This window comes from Procambarus clarkii, chromosome 63 (genome assembly GCF_040958095.1).
Source record: "Procambarus clarkii isolate CNS0578487 chromosome 63, FALCON_Pclarkii_2.0, whole genome shotgun sequence".
Classification (NCBI taxonomy): Eukaryota; Metazoa; Arthropoda; class Malacostraca; order Decapoda; family Cambaridae; genus Procambarus; species Procambarus clarkii.
Genome location: NC_091212.1, coordinates 7,785,940 through 7,813,888, shown reverse-complemented (window position 1 = coordinate 7,813,888; position 27,949 = coordinate 7,785,940). Strand labels below are relative to the sequence as shown.

The window sequence follows — 27,949 nt, the reverse complement described above, 5'->3', positions numbered from 1 at the left end:
CAATTTACATCCATATATTTCAGTATTCACTTTCATCTGAATATTATGAACAACCTTCAAGTGCTGTCTGAGAGCACTTGATCGAGCAAGGGCCAAACCACACTTCGGACAACTGTGGTGGGCATGTATAAGTATGTGTGTGGACATTTCACGCTGGGAAGAGGTGCTGTACGCACACCAATCACACTCAAGGCTGCCCATGCCCCAGATGTTGGTATCAAACATTACAGACTTGAAACTTCCTATTTCTCCCTGAAACATAGTGAAATCAAGGCTACTACTGAATATCTAGTCAATATATTACAACAAATAACTTAATGTATATTTACAGGAAATATAATACAAATATATGAGAGCAATAAATAATGTCTTAACATTAAAATCATTACCCCTAAAGATAAATTTGCCTTAATATACAGATATTTTGCCACAAGTGGAAAAAACAAAGGATTTGAGTCTATATTATGGTCTGATTATTGACACCCCTTTAGTTTATATTTCCATTTCATACCCACTTCCAACTGGGCAAATCCACCCATGGGTCATTGTTGCTCCTAAACCAACAACAACTACACTTTCTGTACAACTTAATCTTATACAGTTATGTTGTAAGGAGACATGTACTAGATAGAATAATTTAATGTTTTCGACAAGAGTTTTGTAATGCAATATCAGCTTTGAATTAACCCTTAAACTGCGCATGGCGTATATATACGCCATGAGTATATCACATGTCCCATTGTGAGCATTGCGTATACATACGCCATAGGGTGCCAGGCACGATTCAAATGGCCCGCGACTACACGGGGTTCACATTAGCTTCCTCAGGGCTCTTGTAAACAGATGCCATATTTAAAAAAAATTGTGGGCAATATTCTCCGGTAGGAGAGCCACAGTACTGTTAGAGCAACCAAGGCTGGCGCACGCAGCATCGCCGAAAAATGTCAAAATAAATATATAACTGCTATTATTCAGCGATGACAGTATTACAGATGGCCCCTGACTATGATAAAAATGACCAGGATTGTTGTGATAATTAGCGCTGTGGGAGGAGTAATGCTGAGGGATGGAGGGAGATAGCATCGTTTACTGACTGTGTGGCCACCTGTTATCTGCATTCACCAAGCTCAGTGGTTCTCTATGGTGAACACAAATGTAGATACTTATATATAATGTGTGTAATAACAGCAAAAGAATTATGTTGGGAGGAGCCATTTGGGTGACAGAGGTGGCGCCGTCTGCATGACTTGTCTAGCTGTGTAGAGGGCACTATGCTCATTGGGCACCCTACAAGCTTAGGTGTACAGTTATGGTGCATACAACATGTAGATACTTATATATAATGTGTGTATATAGTGTAATAACACTGCAAACAGTATTGTTGGGGGAGAAATTTATTATGTGTGACCTTGAATGAGTGAGGGAGGCGGCCGCCAGCTGACTATGTGTAGCGACGCCTCTTAATGCCTGAACTAACTATATCAGTTTAGTTGTACAGTTGTGTTGAACAAAACATGTAGATACTTATATATAACGTCTGTATATAGTGTAATAACACCACAAATGGTATTGTTGGGGGAAAATTTTTAGTGCGTGTGACCTTGAATGAGTGAGGGAGGCGGCCGCCAGCTGACTGTGTGTAGCAATGTCTCTTAATGCCTGAACTAACTATATCAGTTTAGTTGTACAATTGTGTTGAACAAAACATGTACTTATATATAATGTCCGTTTACAGTGAATAAAATAAAAAGCAGGATGGTGAGAGGAGAAAGTGGGCGAGTGAGGCGTTGCTGAGGGAGTGGCAATGAGTGGCTGGCTGGTGTGTGGCGGTCACTCCTCATTGCTTTTCGACTCACAATATCAACTTAGTGGTTCATTATGGAGGACAAAACATGCAGATGCTTATATATAACCTATGTATAGAGTGTAATAACAGCTAAACTATTTGTTTATTGTTTTATGAACATAATAATTGAATCACTAATATGCACACCATACTTTTGAGTATAGCGATGATTCACCCCTTTTATTAAATAAATATATCACAATACACACTATTGAATAATATTACTGCAAAAAAAGAAAAAAAGAAAAAATCAATCGGAGACATTGAAATAATTAGGTAATAATAACTTTGTGGCAACTCCCACCTGTCAGCGCGAGTGATGTTGACTGGCTCTGACGACCGCTTTGTCAACGCCCACATTTTGCCAGACTTCCTCGGCCTATTGCGCCCAAAATATGTCACCCACGATTTATTTTTTATTTTTCCCGTGCTCAGGGAACACAAATTAACATTTTTAGAAGACGAAATAATTTTTTAGAATTTTTTTTCTTGCGCACATGGGTGTAAATCTCCTCAGGACCCCTTAGCAGCTTAAGGGTTAATTACATTCTTGTATCATAATTATCATGACTCTCTCTCACTCTCTGTTCCAATTTCATTGGGTGTGGAGGTAACAGGCTGCAGGAAAATAAAGCAGTGCTGCACAAGAAGGTTAAAGATGCTTAAACCCTGAATGACAAAGCTAATTAAAAGTCCCACATCATGGTGCTTCTTCCTGGAGCACAGGAGAAAATTTTAGATAGCCATTGGAGCCATGTTAAGGGTTAAAAAGATGTTCATCCATTCACCTTATCTTCCAAATCTATTAACAAACACCAGCAAAATATCCAGAGTGCAGTAGATTTAAGGCTTTCACCCATTTGTCATCTAAAGCTTCTAATGATTTGTCATCTATAATATGTAAAGCAATCATACCCTCTTAATAAACTCATTTCCTCTTGGACTTAAATTGCATCACCTTAGATTTACACATTAGAGAGAATGGGAGCAGAATTCTTCCAAAACTTGTTTACAAGCTGTGAGCTCATCCTACCACAAGTCATATTTGAAGCCTTGCCCTACTTGTTTTTCCAAGAACACAATCCACAATTACTGCTGGATATACAGGGGTGAACAGAAAAGAGTGCCCAATTGTTCCAACCTGCAATGGATTTGAACCCCAGATAGTCTCACTTGAGAGTCGAGTGTGCTGGCAGAGTCACATCATAGAGTGACTCTGCTCACACACAGTTCGCACTCCATCCCTATGTCCTTACACTCTCACCATATCTGTCCATCTTCGTGATCTTCCATTCCTTCTATATACAAATTCACTTGAACACATTCTCTTCATCACTCTATCTTTATCCATTCACCATCTAAAAACACATTGTAACAATTCGCTGACTATTGCACTAATATACCGAGAGTCATAGACGATAGATGAATTAACAACAGAATCAACATTATGGGACAAAGACTTTTCAACGCTCTCCTTCTAAACATAGGGCATTCCTAGTCAACCTCTCACTATGTTCAAAAGAGAATTTGATAAACACCTCCAAAAGATAACTTATGAACTGGGCGGTGATTCATACGTCAGCCTACGAGAAGCAGTGTGTCTAACAGCCTGGTTGTCCAGACCACCAACCAGGAGGCCTGGTCAGAGATATGGCTGCAGGAACATTGATTCTTGACCAGACCACACACTAGAATGTGAAGGGATGACGACGTTTCGGTCCGTCATGGACCATTCTCAAGTCGACAATCGACTTGAGAATGGTCCAGGACGGACCGAAACGTCGTCGTCCCTTCACATTCTAGTGTGTGGTCTGGTCAACATACTTTAGCCACGTTATTGTGACTCATCGCCTGCAACATTGATTCTTGGAACCAACAACATGTAGACAACAGGTAGGTAGGATGAGAAATAGCATGAGAAGGTGTATGGGTGTAAATTCTATATACACTGCATCATAAACATACAAGAAAATACAAAATTAATGTTCATTTGAGTGTGGGTAGTGGTCATACACCAGGAAATAAGATGCACACTGCATAAAATTAATGCTTTTATAAAATTCACACTGTACCTACTCAGTAACCACTGTAATTGGTAATGTGTATATTTTATAAATTATTATTATTATTACTACTACTACAATGTTCACATGGAGTGCAGGTAATAAACAAGCAGAAGAACTTGGAGCAGAGGTCATGGAAGACCCTTACATTTACAGCTCCAAGAATAACTACGACAGAGTACAACACTGGGAGTTATAAATGCACCAGGTACAATATATATTAGGTGAGGCCCATGAACTCAATTTCACTTCCTAAATAATACCCGACCATCCAAGTGGTTGGCCACCATTCCTTCCCCCTGACCCATCCCAAATCCTTATCCTGAGCCTCTCCAAGTGCTATATATTCATAATGGTTTGGCACTTTCTCCTGATAATTCCCTCCCCCTCCCTATAGGCACAGATAGACAAGCACACAGACTGACAGGTAATGCTACAGCTCAACTGCTAGTGAGTTGTGGTGCGACTGTACTCAAAGGTAAAAAAAAAAAAAAAATAACGTTCTTCCCATAACAACAGCTCCACAAAGCACTCCACTAATATCAAATATAACTTTTGAAAATATGGATTAATGATTTTGATACATAGACTTTGACCAAGAATGTTTGTTATTAGAAAACTTGTTAATAACACTCCTTAACACTTTCGCGCTATCTGGACGCGCCGGCGCGTTCGGTTTCTTCTAACGTAAACGCATAGTGGACATAAAGTTATGTCAACTTTTAAAATATTTGTATAAAATTCAATTTTAATCCGATTTCATTGGGGTTTGTTTCAAACGACGCGCCATGAAGTTCTCTTTCTCACCACTAGGCCGCCTGGCGCGTCGGCCTACCCGGTCACGTGACGGGCCCATTGTTTTCGTGTCACGTGTCGTGAGTCGATCACGCTCCCCTCACGCGCCAAACTCGAGCATTTTTACCCGTTTCCGTGTGGATTATACCCAATTACTTCATCAAAAATGGATCAAGGTCAAGGCCCAAGCACTTCTACGCCCAAGGAAGCCTCCAGGTCATCGAGAGTGGACAAAATAACCCAAATTTTTAAGAAGTGGAGCGGAGTGAAGCTCACACCAACGAAAATTCCAGGCCTTGTGGAGGATTTATCAGAAGCTGAAGGTGATGTAGAGGTATTGGAGGAAGATTTTGGAATCCACAACGATTATAGTGTACCTAGAGCTAGAGGGAATGATACGGCAACGAGTGATGAGGAGACTGAGGCCCTCACCGAGGAAGAGGAGGCACCGCGACCCCTTCCTCCTCCTCCATCTCGGCGCACACGTGGTGCATCTAGGCTACCTAGAAAAGTTGCTACCAGACATGTTACGCGTCGTAGGAACACACGACAAATTGCGCCAAGTGATTCTGAAAGTATAAGTGATGAGGAAAGTGATGAGGATTCATTCGAGCCTGCTGAAAGGCGTACACGTACAGTACGTACTCGGCAGGCTGGGGCTGGTGAGGGCTGGAGTCGTAGCAATACTTCTCCAGTTGTTGATGATTTTACTGGAGATCCTGGACTGAAAATTCCCTAGCCTACTAGTGCACTGGCTTATATTCAATTGTTCATCACGCGTGCCCTCCTTGAGTTCTTTACCGTTGAAACAAATTTGTACGCCTCGCAGTTATTCCGGATGGCCAATGAAAATGTATCAGATATTTGGACCCCAGTGAAGGTGAGTGAAATGGCGCGATTCCTAGGACTGTTCATATTGATGGGCATAATTAGGCTCCCAACTATGAGGATGTATTGGCAAACAGCAAAGCCATGGCATGCTCGTTTCTTCAGCTTGTTCATGCCGTCCAGACGATTCCAGCATATAAACCAGTTTTTCCACACATTCAATACCAATGCAGTGCCCGTGAACAATCGTGATAAGCTGATAAAAGTGAGACCAGTGATGGATTACTTGAAAGAGAGGTTTGCTCAAGTTTACATCCCCAAGAAAGAGTTGTGTTTGGATAAGGGTACAATGGCATGGCGAGGCCGACTATCCTTCAAAGTGTACAATCCAAACAAACCAGACAAGTATGGTGTGAAACTTTATATGCTTGCTGAATCTGTCTCTGGGTACATATATGACTTTGACGTATACTCAGGTATTAGCAAGACGATAGTGGATACAGTAACGGGGTTGATGCAGCCTTTAGTGAACTAGGGTTACCATTTGTACATGGATAATTACTACAACTCGGTTACCCTGACAGAAACATTGAGAGAACTTGGGGTGTACACATGTGGCACAATTAGAATGCTACGTGGCGCCCCAAAGGTATTGCAAGCTCTAGCCAAGGGTAAACTTCCACTGGATACCACAGTATACCGCCGCAAAGATAATACCTTCATTCTCCTGTGGAAAGACAAGCGAGTGGTTTCAATCATTACCAACATCCACAATGCAGATACTCAGCGAGTTCAGCGAAGGAAGCGAATTCGCAACCGAGACGGAACAAGTGGAATACAACAGGTAACAGTGAACAAACCGACTGCAATTTGCGAGTACAATAAGTTCATGAAAGGTGTGGACCACTTCGATCAAATGGTTAAATATTACCATTTTACCAGGAAAACTCACAAGTGGACCAAAAAGATTACCTTTTATTTCCTGCAAATGGCATTGCATAATGCCTATGTTTTGTACAAATACAACACAACTGATTGAAAAAAGCTAACATTGCTACAGTTCCACGAAGTGGCAATCTGGGCCCTATTGCACTGGGACACAGAGGAGTGGCCTAAAACAACATCATCATCTCAACACTTGCGGCACGCTCCAGACATAAATGATGACACAGCTCCTGCCAATGCTGACGCCATGCCAACTCCCGGACCATCTGGTGTGAGGCGGCCTTTGTTCACTACACCACCTCAAGATGAAGCAGACAACGAATCTGAACCCGACATGTCTGCCACACTGCCAGTTGACGAAACTGTTTTGTCAGATGAATCTGACTCTCCTGCAACTCCTGTTACACCTCCAGCGAGAGGACCTGGCCGCCCTATTGTTGATTCAGAAAATCGCATGAACTACAAACTGAAACATGAAATTTACAGACTGCCCAAACGTCTCAAGTGTCATGCATGCGCACGGTCCGGTAAAAGGAAGGACACGAACTATGGATGCAAGACCTGTGGTGTTACACTCTGTGTTGTTCCCTGCTACACCAATTACCACCGGAAACAGGTGTATTGGGTGGTGAAGAAGTAACCACCCGCAACAGCTTCACTCCACCTACAAACCATCTGTTGAGCAACTTCAGGAATGAAGAACCTGAAGAAGGTGGAGTGAAGAACAAATGCTCAACTTACTGTTCCACAACCAGCCTTCCCTTGGTAAGTACACCTATTTGGTCCAAGTTTGTGTAGTATAATTTAGCTCATAGAACATTCTATTGCGAAAACATTGCCACAAAAATGAATGACATACATACAATAATAATATCAGAACAGTGAAATAAGTATAAACTTTCAAAGCAACGTTTCGCGCGTGTGTCATCCGGTCACCGTTACCGGGTAACAGTGCGCCCACTTCCCACACTCTTGCGGGTGGGCCGGGACCATTATTCTACGATTATATTCATATCACCGTGTTGGGAATTTTATTGGGAGTCCATTGATACCAAAATTAAGGCTGTAGGACAATTGTAGAGGTGATAATAGTCCCAAGAGTAAAAACATTTTGTTGCTGTTGAGCGCTCACGGCGACTCATCTTCGTAGTTATTTATTTCATGCTGGTATCTCTATAGCTTTCGCGACTTTTTTTACTGATATTCTTCTAGGGAATTTTATTGCGAACACGTTGATACCAAAATGAAATACGTAGCATGAAAACTAAGGTCAGAAAAGTAAAAAGAGTATACACATTTTTGTTTTTACGCTTAAGCGATAAAAACGCCGCGCGCACATACGGTTGGCTGAGTGACCTTCGCCGAGAGCGCGAAAGTGTTAACTGGTAGTATCTGTATTAAAATCAAGTACAGGAGGTCCCGGTTATACAAACACTCCTCCAACAAAATGGCCCCTCAAGTCGCCATTCCTGCATCAATTCACTAGTCAAGCCCACTCTGCCGACCCCAGCATTACAAGCGGCACTAAAACATCGGTACGGTGGCCACATGGTGGCATAGGTTAGCACAAAAAGGCCTGCACAACCCACTAGGGGAGACGGATATATTCAAATGGTACACTTGACTATTCAACAGCTGGTTTTCTGATCGTCAAAACAATATACAGTAGATCATTAGGTTGGGATGTATTAACTTAGATTAGAGTGTGTTAGGCTCAGTTGAGTTAGTTAGATTAGGTTTGTTTGGATAAGGTAAGGTTTGGTTGGGCAAGGTTAGGTTTGGTTGGGTAAGGTTAGGTTTGGTTGGGCAAGGTTAAGGTTAGGTTTGGTTGGACAAGGTTAGGTTTGGTTGGACAAGGTTAGGTTTGGTTGGACAAGGTTAGGTTTGGTTGGACAAGGTTAGGTTTGGTTGGACAAGGTTAGGTTTGGTTGGACAAGGTTAGGTTTGGTTGGGCAAGGTTAGGTTTGGTTGGGCAAGGTTAAGGTTAGGTTTGGTTGGGCAAGGTTAGGTTTGGTTGGGCAAGGTTAGGTTTGGTTGGGCAAGGTTAGGTTTGGTTGAGCAAGGTTAAGGTTAGGTTTGGTTGGGAAAAGTTGGTATAGTTTAAAAATACATTGACAAACTGTCGTGCGAGAGATGTGACTTCTGTCCGAGAAGATCCACACTGCCTCACAGTCAACAGGTTTTTCATGCACAAACCTAGACACACTGAAATTCTTTGGAATTTATCGCTGAAAATACCATTAACAATGGCTGATAGGAACAGAATGAGTGTTGGTAATGCACCAGTGCCAATGAAAAGGCGACCCATTACCTTACGTACCAAGTTGGAGATTATCAAGCACTCCGTGAAGGATGAAAAACCAACAGAGATTTGCAAGCATTAACAGCATGAAATACTCGCCAACTGGGACCATCCTGCACCACCGAAATCGACGACAGTGACATTGATGATGACCTAAAGGTGTTTGCCACTCACCCATCATCCCCCAACATCAAATGCAGCTATTGACACTGAAAATGATTGGCCAATCTCCACTGCAGACACATCGCTACCTACAGCCCACACATCACCTACCACCGCCGTCTCCAGCAACTAATCTCTTCACTCTTAATGAACAACTAACTATGACAAACAAGACAATGCCATCATTATATGTCCCAAAAATATGGGTTATGTGATGATTTTTGGTGGTCTGAAAGTACATCCCTCATTTATAACATTGTGCCTATGGAAATCACAGTATGCATACAAATGCTTTACGAATGCATTTGCAGAACGTAACCCATTTGTAATGGGGAGGACTGTCTATAATGCACCATCAATCATGTCACCCCATCTAACAACTAATGTGTGTTTAATAAGTAATCAACTTTCCTGTACATCTGCCATGTTAGCCAAAATAAGAATGTAGAAAACTGAGTATGAGTTATGATTTATTAAATCTAAAAATTATTGAATTTATTAATAAATTAAAAATAAAACTTTCACCTACCTCAAAAGCTGCATTCACAATATGGCAAAGGAAAATTGCACACCATATAAGAAATTGATGGCTTACCTTATCTGTCTTCAAACTGGTGTTTGCATCATCTTCGTCAGCTTCCGCGTTGCCAGCAGAGTCATCAGCGTCCAGATTAGGCTGTTCCTCAGTGTCGTCGTCTCCTGAAACAGGGGGTCTACGTCAACAATTCCAAGGAAACAATTACAATCATTCCAACATGTCATTTTCTACAGAGAAAAAACATGATGACTTTCTGTCCATGTTTATTTAAAGCCCCCATTTTTCATCACATCCACATACACCTCTACCATTACAGCCACAGACACCTCTACCATCAGTCACATAAACACACAGATAAGCAACGTAAGCAAGTCCTGCGGTAAGCAACCAGCAGGACTTCATACCAGGTATGATATCAAGAGAACCACGAGGAAATTGGCAGGTGTTCGTTACAACACTCCATTATTAACTCCAGGACGGCAAAGGGAGGAATCTGATACATGCAACAAACCAGGCCTGAAAATAACAGAAAAGGCATCTGCAGTGGTAATGAGCGCCAAAGCAAAGATCTTACTTACTACTTGGGGGATTTTTGTGTTCTTGGGTAGTTTTTAATGACCTGACTGCTATTGATCAGTGCAGCCATAAGGTTAACCCTTAAACTCCTTAAATCGTCTTGAAGTGCCCCCATTTTATTCAACATCCCCCACCCATTCTAGGGGGATGTAATGTGACACTAGAGGCCTCTGTCAACTGTTTGCCATATTTGGGAACATTCCTGAGTCCCTTTAGTTTCCTTTTAGAGCCTTAGTAAAAAAAGATGACCATGTCTGGTGCATCACCCTCCAGTGAGTGAACGTGTAGGGTAGACATGCTTGGAACCACTGAACTTTTACAACTGCGTATATGTATTGTTTTGCCTAATAGGCTAAGTTGCTTAACAAGCTGAATTTTCCTGAAATTGCATATTTTTCAACAAATTTTCTTATAGAATGACAAAGCTTGCAGTTGCATATGATTTGAATTTTTAAATTTGAGTTAAAACTAACATTGAAATTTGATCAAACCTAATCTAACATAATTAAGTTACTAATTAATGTTCTTAATATAATATTAATTGGAATAAACCAATTTGAAAAAAAATGAAAATCTCAAAAATCACTCTGCTTGTTAGACAAATCAGACCTTGCATACTAGGCCAAACATTGTGTTCTTGCTATTAGGCATGACAACCTGGTCGGGTCATGGAGTTCTTAAGTGATTTATGGCTTGGGCCCCATTCAAGCATTGTTTCACATTCTAGGCTAGGCGTGGCCCAAGTATGTACCAGGGCTTTGATGAATAAAATGTGCCGAAATTACACCACGAGCATCAATGGGGATTGTCAATGACAGTGTCAATGGGGATTGCTTAGTTATGGAGCTTAGTTAATAAGCTCCAGGACTAACCAATCCCTATAGACGATTGTTGGTAAAGTTGTTATGGTACTGTGTACACCAGGAAGGTGATACCAGGTGATAATAGCAGGTTCGAACTCTGGTCGTGGTCATAGTTATTTATAAAGAATTCCACTATTGACACATCAATATAACATGTGACCACAACAAAAAATTAAATAAAATGAGAAACAATGAAAATAAATGGATCAAGTTATTCCCATATGTCACCTCACCTTAGTTCTACCAAAGAAACCCAACTTCTTCAGACCACTACAGGTAAACCACAATAGGTAAAGACATTTTACATGGATTTTCATGTTTTCTGGATATTAACAGTTAAAAGATTAAGAATTTATTAAGAACTTTTTTTTGTGTATGACAGATAAAGTATCAAAAAAGTTGCACAGTGAGAGGGTTAAGCAAAATTAAAACAGCAATGAACCAAAAACCAATATGTCACTGGAAATGCCCCACAATATTCAAGTACATTAGCTGGGACTAAAATTGGTTAACAGGAATTTTTGTTAAGCAAAATTAACAAATTAACTTTCCAACTAATATCATGAGAAATCAATGCTTCCATAGCCAGTGCTCAACTTGCACCAAAATTGGTTCATCTGCCTCAGGAAAATCTGCAGTGAAGGATGACATTTTTTATTCTGAGTGGCCATCCAGATGAATCATATCACAACCATTCTCAGCTACCACCTGACCCTTTCACCAACTTAATCAAATAACGATTCTGTCATTTCTCCATTTATAGAGGAATGACAGAATGACACTTTTCTATTTAAAATTTTAAAATTTCCAAGAATGCATCAGGGATATAAAATGAGGGATTACAGCACTGTACTTTGATATTCAGTTTACAAGCAGATTAAATTAAATTAAAGCATAATGGTCCTGGGTTCGATTCCTGCAGAAGGACAAAGATATTTCAGCAACATTTCCTTTCAAATGATACCCAGATACCCAGAAATTAGGCAACTCTTTTGAGTTGCATCCTGGGGAAGTCTGTCGTTGGTTCAGAGGGACCTAACATCTTATGCCTCTGTTCACCTACCAGTAAATAGGTACCCAAGAATTAGCCAACTGTTGTGGGTTGTATCCTGTGGAAGGTAAGTAGTTGGTCTAGCTGGACCTCGATAAGCTTAACAGCATCCAGTTTCCAACATTGGGAAATTAAACCAATACATAATACATATTGATTCTGGGTGTTTAAAGTTCCTATATCACATGGGGCCAAAAGGCTCACAACAGTATTTCTATGTTTATATGCTATACTCTTTAGTCTTCAACTTACCCAATATTTTTGTTACAAGCTGTCCTAACTTCTCTCCCAGAGATGCTTTTCCTGGGCTCAAATTTTCTTTAGGATTCTTTGGTGGTCTGCCTGGGCCTCGGCCACGTCCACGACCTCTTCCTCGACCTCGCCCGCGGCCCCGTCCTCTATGACAAAGAAGTAGAATAGCAGTTTAAAACAGCATGTATGAAGTTCCAAGAATTACAAAAAATCACGTAACTTTAGTTTTACTAATATCAACAACCTTCTCTCACAATATTACTCACTATTTTCTCTCTGGATTAATGCTTCCCCACCTCATGAATGTGGAAAATATGGTAATGTGTGATGTATGAATGAATTAAAATCTGAAGTAACCTGATAACAAGCATCCACATACTACAGGACCACACAAGTACCGAACAGACTGCCAAGACGCACGGCCCAACCGCTGCTACATGACACAGGAAAACCCAAGTTTTATAATACAAAATGTAGTTACTGTAGTACTTGGACATGGGGAAGTTCCTGGAGAAGGTCACCTATTTGGTCTAGGGCAAAATTGCCCTTCATGGCAAAATTGTTGAAGCAACCTCCATTCTCATTTTCAAAAATTGGAAAACAATGATCGCAGGAACCAAATCACTGTATTTACTAATAACTGGAAATACTTGACTTAGGAGTTGAAGTTAGATCATGTACACATATGAAGGAGAGAACACACTCGCCCAAATTCATCTTTAAATTTCCCTTCAAATTCACAAATTCCATTTCTCTAATATAATGACACCTATTATGACCAATATTTATTACTGTAAAAGAATCTATTATTATTTTTAGTCTACATCTACCTTTAGTTGCTGTTTATATATAGAATGCAATAATGTGTGTCAAGTGCAATGCAAGTAACATAAGAATGCATGTTGGAAGAGAAAGCAAATTTTCTGTCAACTGAGGCTTAAGAGATAGATCTCACTCCCCATAGATACAACAGGGAAGCATTGTGGGTTACACATTATCAATATCTCGGAGTGTGGATGGATTCTAAAATCCACAACAATAATGATTTTACTTTTGCCGTATAAAACAATTATAATTATTATTATTACTTAACATGCAAAATCTTGTTCCAATGCTTTTATATAATGACATACAAAGCATTATAGCACAATGGTCTACGTCCTTTTACGATAAAGGGTCCTGGGTTCAATTCCCGAATGGGACAAAAATAGAGGGTTACATTTCCTTTCCCCTGATGCCGTGTGTTCACCTAGCGGTCAGCAGGTACTGAGGAGTTAGGCAACTGTTGTGAGGTTGCAACCTAAGGAAGATCAGGAGTTGACCTAAGGGGACTTCTATTAGCTCCTTGTCCCCCGATAATAGGGATTAATTTTCCATGAAGCATTCATACTGACAAGAGTACAACCACATTTTCTATATACTGTACCTGCCACGCCCTCTCCCACGAGTTTTGCCCATCATCCACACGTTGTCATATGCTGGATTAAACTCAGGATCATCCGGTCTGATTCCCTGGTCTTCTGGCCGTAGTTCATCCGCTAAAAGGTCATCGTCTTCCTCTAATGGCTCAACTTTGAGCTTAATGCTTGGTTCATCATCTTCTACAGGACTGTCATCAATATCCATTGACTCTGTTGAAGGCGATTGCCCATAAAATTTGATATTGTAGATCAATCACTTTTTAAACATAGGTTATTCAGTCATTAAAAAGAAATGCAGTTACTCTGGCTGTGGAAATGCAAAATACTGTATTCGAAAACCCTACCAAATATTTATGTTAATAGTTGGTGGAATTTGTTATCTTCATCTTTTTTTTTTTATCTTTTTAAAAAAGTTTTAGATCTGTTAAGAAGGCTTCTCAGCACAAGATATAATGAAAGGAGGTTTTCTTGGCAGGTTTGCGATTATTGAGGACCTGTTAAAGGAATTATGAAGAAAAGGTAATCAAATTACAAGAAAATGAAGGTCTCAAGATTGAGTTTTGTAATTTAAAAGGAAGTATTTTCCAGCAAATGACCAGCTTAATTGATAAGGTTAGGATACAGGAGGCACACATCAAGGAACTAGTGAAAGATAATGAGGCATGGAAAGTGAAGAGTGGTGAATTTGAAGAAATAAACAAGAAAATAGACTCATATGGTGAACAACTCCAAGGAACGATGAAGGCCAACAGAGTTAGGCAAGGATATGCAAAGAGAAACTTCATGGACAACTCACATAGAGGAGGTTAATAAAGAACTAGGAAATGACAAAGAGGAAATAAGAGACATATGCACAAGTTGCAAAAGAGAAGATCATAAGGAAGTGTATGTTTGGAAGTAAAAATCAGAAATGACCAACAAGATGCAGAAGTTAGACAAGCAATTAGGTAATTAGTGCAAAACACTGCAGATAGAAGTAAGTCCATAATAATTTTCAGATGTTTAGAAAAGGAAATATCATCCAGGGTAGATAGAGCAATAGAAGAGATGAAAAGCATAGAGAATACAGTAGGTTTAGGAGATGGCCTAAATTCAAAGGAAAATGTCAGTGATTTTAGGAGAATAGGAAAATATGAGAAGACAAGAAAAAACTGGGCCCTCTCACTGTACTAGGACCATGCACATTCCACACTAAATATCTTCCCATTTCCCAGAACTCTATACTTGTCTCTTTAGTTTTTTCTTGAAAAAGGAGATGGGAAATTCTTCGTACCTATATTTCGTCAGTTCCTCCTGGTAGCTTTAGTCTCCGCAAGAAAGAGCGGTTGTACCATCCTGTTATCGTATTTTTTATGACATCTGATCGCTGCTGCATTTCATCCAATTCGTCAAGCAATTTAAAACATCGTCGACATAAAGTCTTGGAATACACCTGCCAAAGAATATAAATGTAAAAATTCATAGATTTAAGTGAAGGTTACCAATGCAATGAATATGTTGCAAATATAGATGAAAATACTGTACATATTTCACTGAACAGTGACTCTCTTTAGCCGGATCCATCTACTTGCTTATACATGAGCCAATCTGGGCTCAAGAAGGGTGCCTCTTTAGTGCAGGCTTGGAGTAATTTCCGTAGTATGTTGTCTGGTATGTTTAAGAGGAGCAGCCGGATCACGATACACTCTGTCTGCTCTCATCCCAATTGTTTCATCCCGATTTGTTTCATTTATCATTGGTAAACAGTGACTCTACAACCAACAAGGCTCTTTTCCCATGGCCCGTGCTCCCCGCAGTAAGTCAACAAATTCCTTTGGAGACTTCTGGCTGAAAGCACAAGGTACATAAGGAGTCAGCAAACCATTGAGTCGCTTAGCCAGTCTGTATGTTAGTGGAAATATGGAAATGCATATGGAAATGCATATGGAAATGTCAAGACCCACAATCCTAGAAACCAACTTCGTCCAATCATCAGCCAGATACCCACACCCACACACCCACATAAGTAAAGCTTGTTCGCATTTGTGTTGCTCACGTGGCCCCAAAAATGAGGTGATTTGATAAAATAACTATGTCCATGATTACCATTAGAGTGCCGTCGGGATGATGGGCAAATAACCTCGGCTCCCATCATCTTTTGTACGCTCGTGATGGTCGAGTGGTTAAAGTGCCTTGTACACCAGTTGCATAGTGCTCCTGTCAGTATGGGTCCCGAGTCACTTCTGGGGTGTGGAGTTTTCAGTTGCATATATGCCTGGGGGACCATTCAGGCTTGTTCGGATTTGTATTGCTTAAGTGGCCCCCAAAAATGAGGTGATTTGATAAAATAACTATGCCCAAGATTACCGTCAGACTGCCGTCGGGATGATGGGCAAATAACCTCGGCTACCATCATCTTTTGTACGGTCGTGATGGTCGAGTGGTTAATGTCTCCTGTACACCAGTTGCATATTGCTCCTGGCAGTATGGGTTCGAGTCACTTCTGGGGTGTGGAGCTTTTCATTACCATGTTCCTGGGGCGTATTAGTGTGAACGACGTTACTGAAGGCCCGAGTGTACTGTAGCATCGTCCACTGACTCTTCCATTGACACGCATGTAGAAAGACCACAAAGCCTTTTCGATTAATTAAATTAATTTCTGTTCATTAAGTAAATTATACTTTCACATTTGGATACAACCCCATCTATTTTCCTTAAAACATTTCTCATTCAATAAAGTGTTTCTCCTCCATTTTGTTAATTATATTTTATTCCAACAATCAGGAGGAAGAGGCGGCCGCGACAATCAATCAGTTCGTGAAGAATGTAACACGAGGCAAGATACCAACCATTGTGAAGGGTGAAACAGTGAAAGACAAGCCGATGGTTCTGGTGAACGCCGCCTACTTCAAGGGTCTCTGGCTGGCGGCCTTCAAGAAACAGGCAACGATCCAGACGAAGTTCTACACAACCCCGGATAAACACACTCTTGTGGACATGATGACCCAAACTGACTATTTCAGAATTGGTAAGTTAATACATACGTATACAAAAACGCAGGCACTCACACACTTATACACTTGTGGGCTGATAGCTGAGTGCACAGCGCTCTGGACTCGTAATCCTAGGGTACGGGCTCGATCCCCAGTGATGGCAGAAACAAAATGGGCAGAGTTTCTTTTACCCTGCTGCACCTGTTACCTAGCCGTAAATAGGTACCTGAGAGTTAAACAGCTATTATGGACTGCTTCCATTGTGTACTCTCCTATTTGGTGTGTGTGTGTGTGTGTACTCACCTAGTTGTATTTCACCTAGTTGTGTTAGCGGGGGTTGAGCTCTGGCTCTTTGATCCCGCCTCTAAACCGTCAATCAACAGGTGTACAGATTCCTGAGCCTATTGGGCTCTATCATATCTACACTTGAAACTGTGTATGGAGTCAGCCTCCACCACATCACTTCGTAATGCATTCCATTTGTCAACCACTCTGACACTAAAAAAGTTCTTTCTAATATCTCTGTGGCTCATTTGGGCACTCAGTTTCCACCTGTGTCCCCCTGTGTGCGTGCCCCTTTTGTTAAATAGCCTGTCTTTATCAACCCTATCAATTCCCTTCAGAATCTTGAATGTGGTGATCATGTCTTGATTCCATATAAAGAATCATTCCCTTCAGAATGGTTCTATATAAATTATATCTGAATTCCCTTCAGAATCTTGAATGTGGTGATTAAGGGTGATTGACAGGAGGCCCTAAATTACAGGCCAGTGTCCTTAACTTGTATATCCTGCAAGGTGATGGAGAAGATCGTGAGAAAAACCCTGAAATCACATCTATAGAGAAAAGACTTTGAAACTCACCACCAGTATGGGTTCAGGGACGGAAAGTAATGTCTCACAGGCTTAATAGAATTAAGCCTACCTGCCACCTGAGCCTACGATCAGGTGACAAAGATTACGCAAGAAGGAGAAGGATGAGCATTTTCTTGGACTGTCAGAAAGCTTTGACACAGTGCCCACAATAGACTGTTGCATAAGTTGGAGAAACAAGCTGGAGTAAGTGGTAGGGTGCTCCTATGGATAAGGGGCATTCCTAAACAACAGGAAGCAGAGAGTTACTGTGAGGGGTGAGACCTCAGATTGGCGTGATATCACCAGCGGAGTCCCGCAGGGTTCTGTACTCGGACCTATCTTGTTTCTGATATACGTGAATGATTTTCCAGAAGGAATAGACTCATTCTCTTACTGTGTGCTGATGATGCTAAAATTATAAGAATGATTAAAACAGAAGAGGGCTGCAGAAGGCTGAAGCATGACTGTCCACTATGTCTATCTCTAGCTACTGTCCTCTATGATCAATACTCTTATGAAAGTAATTTGTCCAATGCTCCATGTGGTTGGGACACGTGACCACCGTGTGTCATACACTCGGGGAACCGTGCAACTATATCACATGATATTCAGTAGCTGTAAGTTTGTCTAATTTTACAGGTCATTCAACCTGCATGTACTCTCTAAATTGGACATTGCATGTTCACATGACACCAGGAATGCAATTGGCTGCAACTTCTCAGTTGTTGGAACGTGTTGTATTTCAACTGACAATAAGCAGCTGCAACACGACCATATCAAATCGCTTCAGAATTGCAACTTTCAGTTTCTTTCAATTTTTGTGCGAGGGAATTTTTTTTTTTTAGTCACTGTCGTAATGTAATTCTTGTATTAACCTTAATTTTTGTATGTGTAACATTATGTGTAATGTATCATTTAATTATTTATTGTATAATTAATTGTTATTCGTATCAGAACTGGTTTTCAAAGGGTTTCACATTAATATCTTAAACGATTCGTCAGATTTGTATTCCCTCTCGTTCTTCTATTAATCTTTTCTATAATCCCACATCTTTTCGTCCATCACTAACTTAACTATGTGAAAGCACACTCAAATAAATAATATTATGAGAGGGATCTAATATATAGTCGCAAAACATTGAACAAATTTGACAAACCCAAAGAGGAAACTGATTTGAAATATTGAAAGTGATTTGTCAATTCTAATGTTGCAAGCTGTAAAAAACATTATTATTGGTTCCACATCAACTTTATTGAGAAGATCATTTGAGGCAACGAGATGGCTTGAACCAGCATCAGGGAACCACTAGATGGCTGCTTCAAGTCACCTCATTGATCCACGTGATCATCTCATTGATGATATCATGCCTCTGTGATTCTTTTGGGACCAAATATATTGAAATGATTGACGAACAACAATTGACAATATATTGATGAACATGATTGACCTATGGGATTGTTATTAAGGGATTTAGACAAAATCAGTAGGAGCCTGCACCTGGGTACTCCCAAACATGCCCCCTAAACCACTCGGCCACGACATGATCAAAAAGCAATGCAATTTGGGATTCAACTAAATCCTCTAGCGGCCCTGAGCTAGGCTTCCACTAAAGGATTTCACATATTTCCCGCATGCACTCTGGCAACGGTATATGTAACCCAAACCCACACACACTAAATAATGTTATATATAATGAATTAAGAAAAATCCACCTATGGATGTCAACCAACAAACCCACACTAAACATAAAAAAGACCTATTACATCTTATTTGGAAACAAATCAACAAATGCAATTCAGTTTCAGATAGATATTGTTAACATAGCAATAATAATGATGGAAAGTTCCTTGGCCTACACTTAGGCAAGAGACTCAGCTTCAACACCCACGCTACAACACATAACCAAGAAAGACTCAAAAACGGTTGTTTACTTTATCAAATCAAATATTATGTCCCTAACTCTGGTCCCCCTCTCACTATACCTATGCGTTAGTTTAACCCTATCTTACATACGGTATCTGTGCATTTGGTTCAACCTCTGCAAACTACCTAAAGCCATCATCACCCAGGAAAAATCAGTTATCAGAACTATAACAAACTCTGTCTTCAGACAGCACATAGCCCCTCTATTTAAGTCCCGTAACATGTTAAACATACACTAACTCCACACATTCTCATGTGCTATCTACATGTACAAAACCTTGTTCATAAATGCTAATCTTGATCTGAAACTTTCCTTAATAGGTGTAATAGAACCCTATGAGCACCACACCAGAAATAAATATATCTTTGATATCCCCAGAATCAAACTAAATCTGTACAAACACTCCATGCAAATAAAAAGGCTCAGTCTTTGGAACTAACTCCCCGGTGAAATAAAGAATTATCCAGCCTATGCAATGTTCAAAAGTAAAACCATAAAGTACCTAATTTCATCCTCATAGTTTCCTACCTTGTGCTTCAACCTCACACTGTATCTTGAACTACCCACTTCCTCAATATTAGTACTTAAGACATATATCCTTACCAGTGTAACCACCTCTGACAACTTATGTTGTAGATATTTGTTGATATAAAAACCTTGCTACAATGTACTCTTTCATCCTACCTGATATGTTAGAGTAAGAACCGTATCCAAAACGCATTGCGTGTTAGTGGCTTTGTATGAATGTAAAAATAGCAAGCTTATGTAATCTCACCAACCCATTGTACCTTCTAGTGAATGAATTATTATTATTATTATTATTATTATTATTATTATTATTATTATTATTATTATTATTATTATTATTATAGTTTTAAAGATCCACCTCTAACACTCCAGTACACGCCTCAAGACCCTTAGAGGATTCAATTGAATCCCAGGTTGTATTGGTTTTGAGCACGTCGTGGCCGAGTGGTTCATGCTTGGGAGTACCCAGAGTGTTGGTTCGAATCCTTCTCACGGACTCCTACTGATTTTCTTATTGATGTATCACATTAATGCGATTTCTTTGTGCATTGTTACTTGTGCAAAGGTTTTGTGTACTATTACAACTACTATTGATACTTCTTCAACTACTAATGCTACTTATACAATTACAGCTGCTACTTAATTACAACTTCGACTGTTACTTAGACAACTGTGGCTGCAACTTACTGCAAAAACGCTTACTAAGACAACTACGACAGTAACTTGACGGCAACGACTGTTACTTAGACAACTACTACTGCTACTTAACGGCGACGACTGTTACTTAGACAACTACGACTGCTACTTAACGGCGGACGACTTTTACTTAGACAACTATGACTGCTACTTAACGTCCTCGACTGTTACTTAGACAATTTCGACTGCTACTTAACGGCAACGACTGTTACTTGGACATCTACGACTGCTACTTAACGTCTACGACTGTTACTTGGACAACTACATCCGCTACTCTACAGCTATTCCTCATACTTTTTACAATTAACGCTGCTTCTCTTACAATTTCTACTTGAGAATGCTTCTACAATTAACAACTACAACAGCCACAACAACAACCACAACAACAACTACTGCTACTGCTATATAAAAATATTACTATTTCAACTATTATTGTTACTTCTACAACTATGTCAGCTACTTCTGTTGCTTCTACAACTATGTCAGCTACTTCTGTTGCTTCTACAACTATGTCAGCTACTTCTGTTGCTTCTACAACTATGTCAGCTACTTCTGTTGCTTCTACAACTATGTCAGCTACTTCTGTTGCTTCTACAACTATGTCAGCTACTTCTGTTGCTTCTACAACTATGTCAGCTACTTCTGTTGCTTCTACAACTATGTCAGCTACTTCTGTTGCTTCTATAACTATGTCAGCTACTTCTGTTGCTTCTACAACTATGTCAGCTACTTCTGTTGCTTCTACAACTATGTCAGCTACTTCTGTTGCTTCTACAACTATGTCAGCTACTACTGTTACTTCTACAACTACGTCAGCTACTTCTGTTGCTTCTACAACTATGTCAGCTACTTCTGTTGCTTCTACAACTATGTCAGCTACTTCTGTTGCTTCTATAACTATGTCAGCTACTACTGTTACTTCTACAACTACTATGGCAACTTTTACAACTATTATAAATATTGTTTATATTGTTAATTTCTGGATAAAAACTTAAGCTACTTCTACAACTTCTACTGACACTTCTACAAGTATTATTACAAATTTTAGCATAGTTGCTAATTCTTTAGCAACTGAAATTTCGTCTACAATTTCTACTTGTAAGATAACAACTACCATTCCTGCTTCTTCAAACACTATTGCTGGTTCTTGTGCTACTTCTACATCATCTTATGCTACTTTCTACAGCTATTACTGCTACTTCCATAACGAATGTTGCTACTTCTACAACAACTATTACTACAATAAATTCTGCTATTATAACAGCTACATTTCCAACTGCTACTGCGCCATCTGTCGCTACTGTTGTTGTTATTTTAGATTCAGCTACTCGGAACAAAACGTTGCAAGCAGCACGGGTTATGGTGAGCAGGTTGTACTTGCCTGGCACAGGAGTTGTGCCCAGTAACTAGTTGAGCTAGTTAAGTAGGGACGGACACGGTGACGGGAGAGGTTGAAGGAGAGGTGAAGGACTATGCTGAATGTGGTTAATGGTTTCGTTGGTTGTGATTGCAGGAGACTCAAGCGAGCTGGGAGCGACAGTGTTAGAGATGCCATACAAGGGAGAGGCGGTTTCCATGTTGGTGCTTCTGCCTCACAACACGAGTGCCAATGCCACTGCCAACGCCACTGCCAACGCCACTGCCAACGCCACTGCCAACGCCACACACCCCTTGACGCCATGCTGCAACGCCTCTCCCACCGCACCTTCAAGCATGCCTCACAAAAATGACATACGAGGAAGTCAATCTCAAGTTGCCAAAGTTCAAGATAGAGGAAACAATCAACGATGAACTATTAGGGTGAGTCATCAGTCTTTCGAAGTTATATTATTATTACCTGAGTTTACACGAGAGACACTAACACTAGTGGGTTCGACGAAGACAGGAAGACGGGGACTTGTCGAAGGTCCCCCATTTGCCTTGAGGATCTTTTCCAGCTCTACTTTAAAAGTTAATAGGGAATTGGCATTTACAGCTTCGGCGGGTAGACGGTTCCATGTATTAACAACCCTGTGAGTGAAAAACAACTCCTGCTCTCAGTCCTACAATGTAGCTTGTTGAGCTTGAAACCGTTGCTCCTTGTCTGAGTTACATCTGACTTTTTTGAAAAAACTGTCTGGATCAACATCCTCCATATTGTTCAGGATTTTAAAAGTTTCAATAGGATGCGCCCTGTCATGCCTGATTTGCACTGTTGTTAACCCTGTGGCCCTCAACCGTTCCTGATACGAGTTAACTTAGCAATGGAATGATTTTTGTTGCCAGTGTTGCACTCTCTCCAGAGCAGCTTTATCCTTCTGAAGATGAGGTCCTCCATGCTTGGTTACAGTAATCCAAATGGGGGGGGGGGAAGGGGAACCAGAGATTTATGCAATTAAATCACTTTCTTCTTTTCCTTGAAGTCAAAGGTATGCTTGATTATTCCGTTTGGATACTTTTTTGACTGCTGGCCCTATCTGTTGTGCAACTTTCATTGAGTGTTGGATTTTGACTCCAAGGTCCCTTTTCTTTATCACTCTGCTGTAATGTAATGTTATTAATTTGGTAGTTGTGCCCCACATGCAAGGTCTTGCATTTGTCAATATTAAAAAGCATTTACCAGTCATCTGACCATTTGTGGAATTGCTGCAGATCTCTTTGTAAAGCTTCAACATCATTACACTAATGATGTGTAACTAATGATGTGTAACTAATCACACAAATACAGCATTGTGCAATAACACAGAGAACCCCATTAACTCTTGGTGACTTTCGGACTGTCTTGACTTTCGAAAAAAAAAATTTAAAACAATAATTATTCTGACCATATCATCAACTATTATACACTGAAAATTTCAAAATAGGTTGAATAAATCTACTCATATTTTTCCTGTAATTGGCCAAAATGTATTTATGACATAATCAATATTAGGGGTGTCTCTGACTTCCTACACGAGCACTCTCCAGAGTGGAGTCAAGTTCATACTTAACAGTCAGATGTCCTGAAGGTATGCAAGTGGCCTACAGATACATTCTACCATGTGATACCTATGACACATAACATCTACTAACATATTATACCTAACACACATGTGACAGTGATACTGGCAGGTGATACAGCCTATGTCTGTCCCATACCCCAGACAATTCCCCCCCCCCTACAATATTTGGGTGAGGCTTACCCAAAGCGTCTGCCCACCAATTTTAGACAGACAAAATAGAAATTATGGCTGAGCATTTTGTCAAAAAAACTGAATGGGCAAATCTGAATGAACTTAATCATTCATTTTTTGTTAATTCCCGCCAGTCATTCTATTACATGGAACACAAGAATGTTCGAAAACGCTGAGCCATAACTTCTGATTTTGATTAGTATGTTGTCCGGAAGACTTTACCATTGAAGAAACAATCATCATTTGAATTGCTTGTAGCCATCTCATCTATATTACAGGCTCTTCAGCACCTGGGAATCAGCGACCTGTTCTCCAATGCTGCTGATCTCACGAATTTCGATCCTAGTGGGAGATTGGTGGTTACCAATGGAATCCACAAGGCCGTGGTAGAGGTGAACGAGGAGGGCTCCGAGGCTGCTGCTGCCACAAGCATAATCATTGACCTTAAAATCATGAAACAGACTCTTGAGTTCACGTGTGACCGACCCTTCGTTTTCTTTATTCAAGATAACCATACAAACAACATTCTCTTCGTGGGAGTCTACAGACAACCATTAAAGAGTACATAGAACAGCAACCGAGCCGGAGCAAAGATTCTGTTTAAACAACATTTTGTGTCTGAAAATATTGCCAACAACATAAACTGGAGTTCAGGATTCATATTTAATCAAAAGAAAGAGCTACAAGAGTCAAGAAGTCATGTAAAGAAAACGCAACAAACAATTAGTTAATACTAAAGATGCCCCTTTTGTCATCCTTTCTGAGATCTGAGACATGATCATAATAATAATAATAATAATAATAATAATAATAATAATAATAATAAAAATAACTCATTGTTCCGGGGGACAGGCAGCCAGAGTGTATTCATAATACCAGAATAAATGCAGGAATCCTGGTCGTCAACACCACCTTCAGCAATGGAACACACTGATCTTGCTGCATATATTTCCTTCCTGAACCAAGTACACTCACCTGAACTTATCAGGAACCTGGTGAAGCCTTAATGTGACCAGAATGTGTTGCTTGTGAGAACATCAATCACTCTACACTTTTCCTTCAGCAACCCTTTACTTATTGTAGTCAAATATCATCTTGGGAAGTAAATAATAATCCACGTTATTTTATTTTATTTTTACCATTATAATTTGTAATGAGGAACTGAAGAAAATATACATATTAAATTCAATTTCTTTCTTTATTATGCACCCCATACCCATCCCGTGGGCGGTGGTGTAAAGGATTGCAGAGGCACATAATCGGTTCAGGAACTGAACCCTCTAGTTCGTTTAGTTAAGCAAATAACAATCTTTTGACGATAATTACAAAATTATTAATATTATATATACATGTACACATATACATACATGTACATATATATACGTATACATATTTATACATACACATTTATATTTAATCACCCACATAAATACACACATCAATAATCTTTTGTGTCACAAGTGATTCAACAAGAGGCTCACAACAGTCACTATACAAGGCACTTTACATCTATGATAAGTTACTAGTCTTGCTGCACACCCACCCAACTGGGCGGCAGCTTTACAGTGATGTGCATGCATTACTTACAGTAAGCAAATTTTGGATACTTCGCTAAGATTTCGGGCAGCACATCATTATGAATGTAGTACTTACACATTTCTTGGACACTGTTGATGGTGTTATCTCTAAATTCCGCGATTTTTCCACATTCCATTATATAATGACGCAAAGTATGCGAGTAGTTCTGCTGACAAAGTTTACATTTAGTCAAATCTACATCATCTCTCTCTCTTTCTTCTCTTTTCTTCTCTCTCTTTCTTCTTCTCTTTTCTCCTCACTCTCTTCTCTCTCTATCTCTCTTCTTCTCCTCCCTCTCTTCTCTCTCTCGCTCTCCCATCTCTCTCTATACTCTCTCTTTCTCTCTCACTCCTCTCCCCCTGTCCATCTCTCTCTCTCATATGGAGAAGTGTTCTGTTTGTTAAATTGCTTGTGAGTTCATGTAAGTGTACGGTATACTCAAGACTCGAGTTTTCTATAGTAAATGTGGTTGATAGAAAATGAGTGTTTATCAGAAACTATTCCTCTGGTGTCGTTGGGGAGGGGGGGGGTTAAGATATCGTGGTGGAAAACCCACCCAAATTTCCGCCCTTTAACGATCTGAGGGTAGCCTAATGGTTAATGCCTGAATGGTCCCCAGGACTATATGCAACTGAAATCTCACACCCCAGAAGTGACTCGAACCCATACTGCCAGGAGCAATGCAACTGGTGTGTACAGAACACCTTAATCCACTCGACCATCACGACCGGATATAAGTAGGTGATAGCCGAAGCTATTTGAGCCAAACCCCCCCCCCCCCACCACTGCCGGCACTCGGATGGTAATCTTGGGCATAGTATTTTATCAAATCACCTCATTCTTTGGGGCACACGTGAGGAACACAAATACGAACAAGCCTGGGGTGTGAGTTTTCATATTATATATATATATATATATATATATATATATATATATATATATATATATATATATATATATATATATATATATATATATTAAATATGACCGAAAAAGTAAGATTAATAATTCTAACACGAATTTTCTCAATCTTTCGTACATTACGCTTCACTGTTGGAGGTAAATCAAAAATCAATTCTCCAAAATTCATTTTTATTTCTAGTCTGACGCGACACGGGCGCGTTTCGTAAAACTTATTACATTTTCAAAGACTTTAGTTCACAAATACACAACTGAATAGAACTTACGTATCTCCGATTTTATATCTACATTTGAGTGAGGTGGAAGGGGTGATGTGGCATTAACACAAGACAGAACAAAGTGTGGTATTAATAAGGTATTAATTTCATCAACACAAGACAGAACAAGAGTATTAATAGGGTATTAATTTCATCAACACAAGACAGAACACGAAACAATGGATATTGAATAGAAGTGTTTGTAGAAAGCCTAATGGTCCATATTTCTTGATGCTTCTATATTGGAGCGGAGTCTTGAGGTGGGTAGAATATAGTTGTGCAATAATTGGCTGTTGATTGCTGGTGTTGACTTCTTGATGTGTAGTGCTTCGCAAACCTCAAGCCGCCTGCTATCGCTGTATCTATCGATGATTTCTGTGTTGTTTACTAGGATTTCTCTGGCGATGGTTTGGTTGTGGGAAGAGATTATATGTTCCTTAATGGAGCCCTGTTGCTTATGCATCGTTAAACGTTAAACATATAATCTCTTCCCACAACCAAACCATCGCCAGAGAAATCCTAGTAAACAACACAGAAATCATCGATAGATACAGCGATAGCAGGCGGCTTGACGTTTGCGAGGCACTACACATCAAGAAGTCAACACCAGCAATCAACAGCCAATTATTGCACAACTATATTCTACCCACCTCAAGACTCCGCTCCAATATAGAAGCATCAAGAAATATGGACCAATAGGCTTTCTACAAACACTTCTATTCAATATCCATTGTTTCGTGTTCTGTCTTGTGTTGATGAAATTAATACCCTATTAATACTCTTGTTCTGTCTTGTGTTGATGAAATTAATACCTTATTAATACCACACTTTGTTCTGTCTTGTGTTAATGCCACATCACCCCTTCCACCTCACTCAAATGTAGATATAAAATCGGAGATACGTAAGTTCTATTCAGTTGTGTATTTGTGAACTAAAGTCTTTGAAAATGTAATAAGTTTTACGAAACGCGCCCGTGTCGCGTCAGACTAGAAATAAAAATGAATTTTGGAGAATTGATATTTGATTTACCTCCAACAGTGAAGCGTAATGTACGAAAGATTGAGAAAATTCGTGTTAGAATTATTAATCTTACTTTTTCGGTCATATTTAATAATATATGTCTACAGGAAAGACTGCTACCAAAATATACTAATATATATATATATAAAACAATTCCATTCAATTTCTTTATTATACACCCCATACCCATCCCGTGGGCGGTGGTGGAAAGGGTTACAGGGGCACATAATGGGTTCAGGAACTAAACACCATAGTTAATTTAGCTTAAACAAGGGACAATCATTCGAAGGTAGTTACACAATTAAACAGAACAGCATGGTGACTATTATTAATTTTCTTTTGGATATTTTCCAATCTACGCAAATATCTTCTACAATCTGGAGGGTAAAGAAACACTAGACCAC

The 27,949-nt window shown here is 39.8% G+C and overlaps 2 protein-coding genes across 3 annotated transcripts in view; one reads left to right on the top strand and one right to left on the bottom strand.

The window, feature by feature from the left end:
- Window positions 1–13,873, bottom strand: part of LOC138349699 (uncharacterized) — a 96,738-nt gene extending 82,865 nt beyond the window's left edge. Inside the window, exons 1-3 of one of the 2 annotated variants that reach the window (XM_069308685.1) lie at window positions 13,648–13,873; window positions 12,222–12,367; window positions 9,537–9,640 (exon numbers count right to left, since the gene is read on the bottom strand). In XM_069308685.1, the coding sequence (XP_069164786.1) occupies window positions 9,537–9,640; window positions 12,222–12,367; window positions 13,648–13,847 (450 nt within the window). In that variant the 5' untranslated portion in view covers window positions 13,848–13,873. The remainder of the gene's footprint in view (window positions 1–9,536; window positions 9,641–12,221; window positions 12,368–13,647) is intronic. The other variant, XM_069308684.1, reaches the window with a different exon arrangement.
- A 535-nt stretch (window positions 13,874–14,408) lies between these two features.
- Window positions 14,409–22,408, top strand: LOC138354437 (leukocyte elastase inhibitor B-like). The gene is made up of 4 exons (XM_069308629.1): window positions 14,409–14,527; window positions 14,641–14,746; window positions 16,361–16,649; window positions 22,131–22,408. Exons 1-4 carry the CDS (start codon window positions 14,409–14,411, stop codon window positions 22,406–22,408), a joined length of 792 nt encoding a protein of 263 aa, XP_069164730.1.
- Window positions 22,409–27,949: the final 5,541 nt, after the last annotated feature.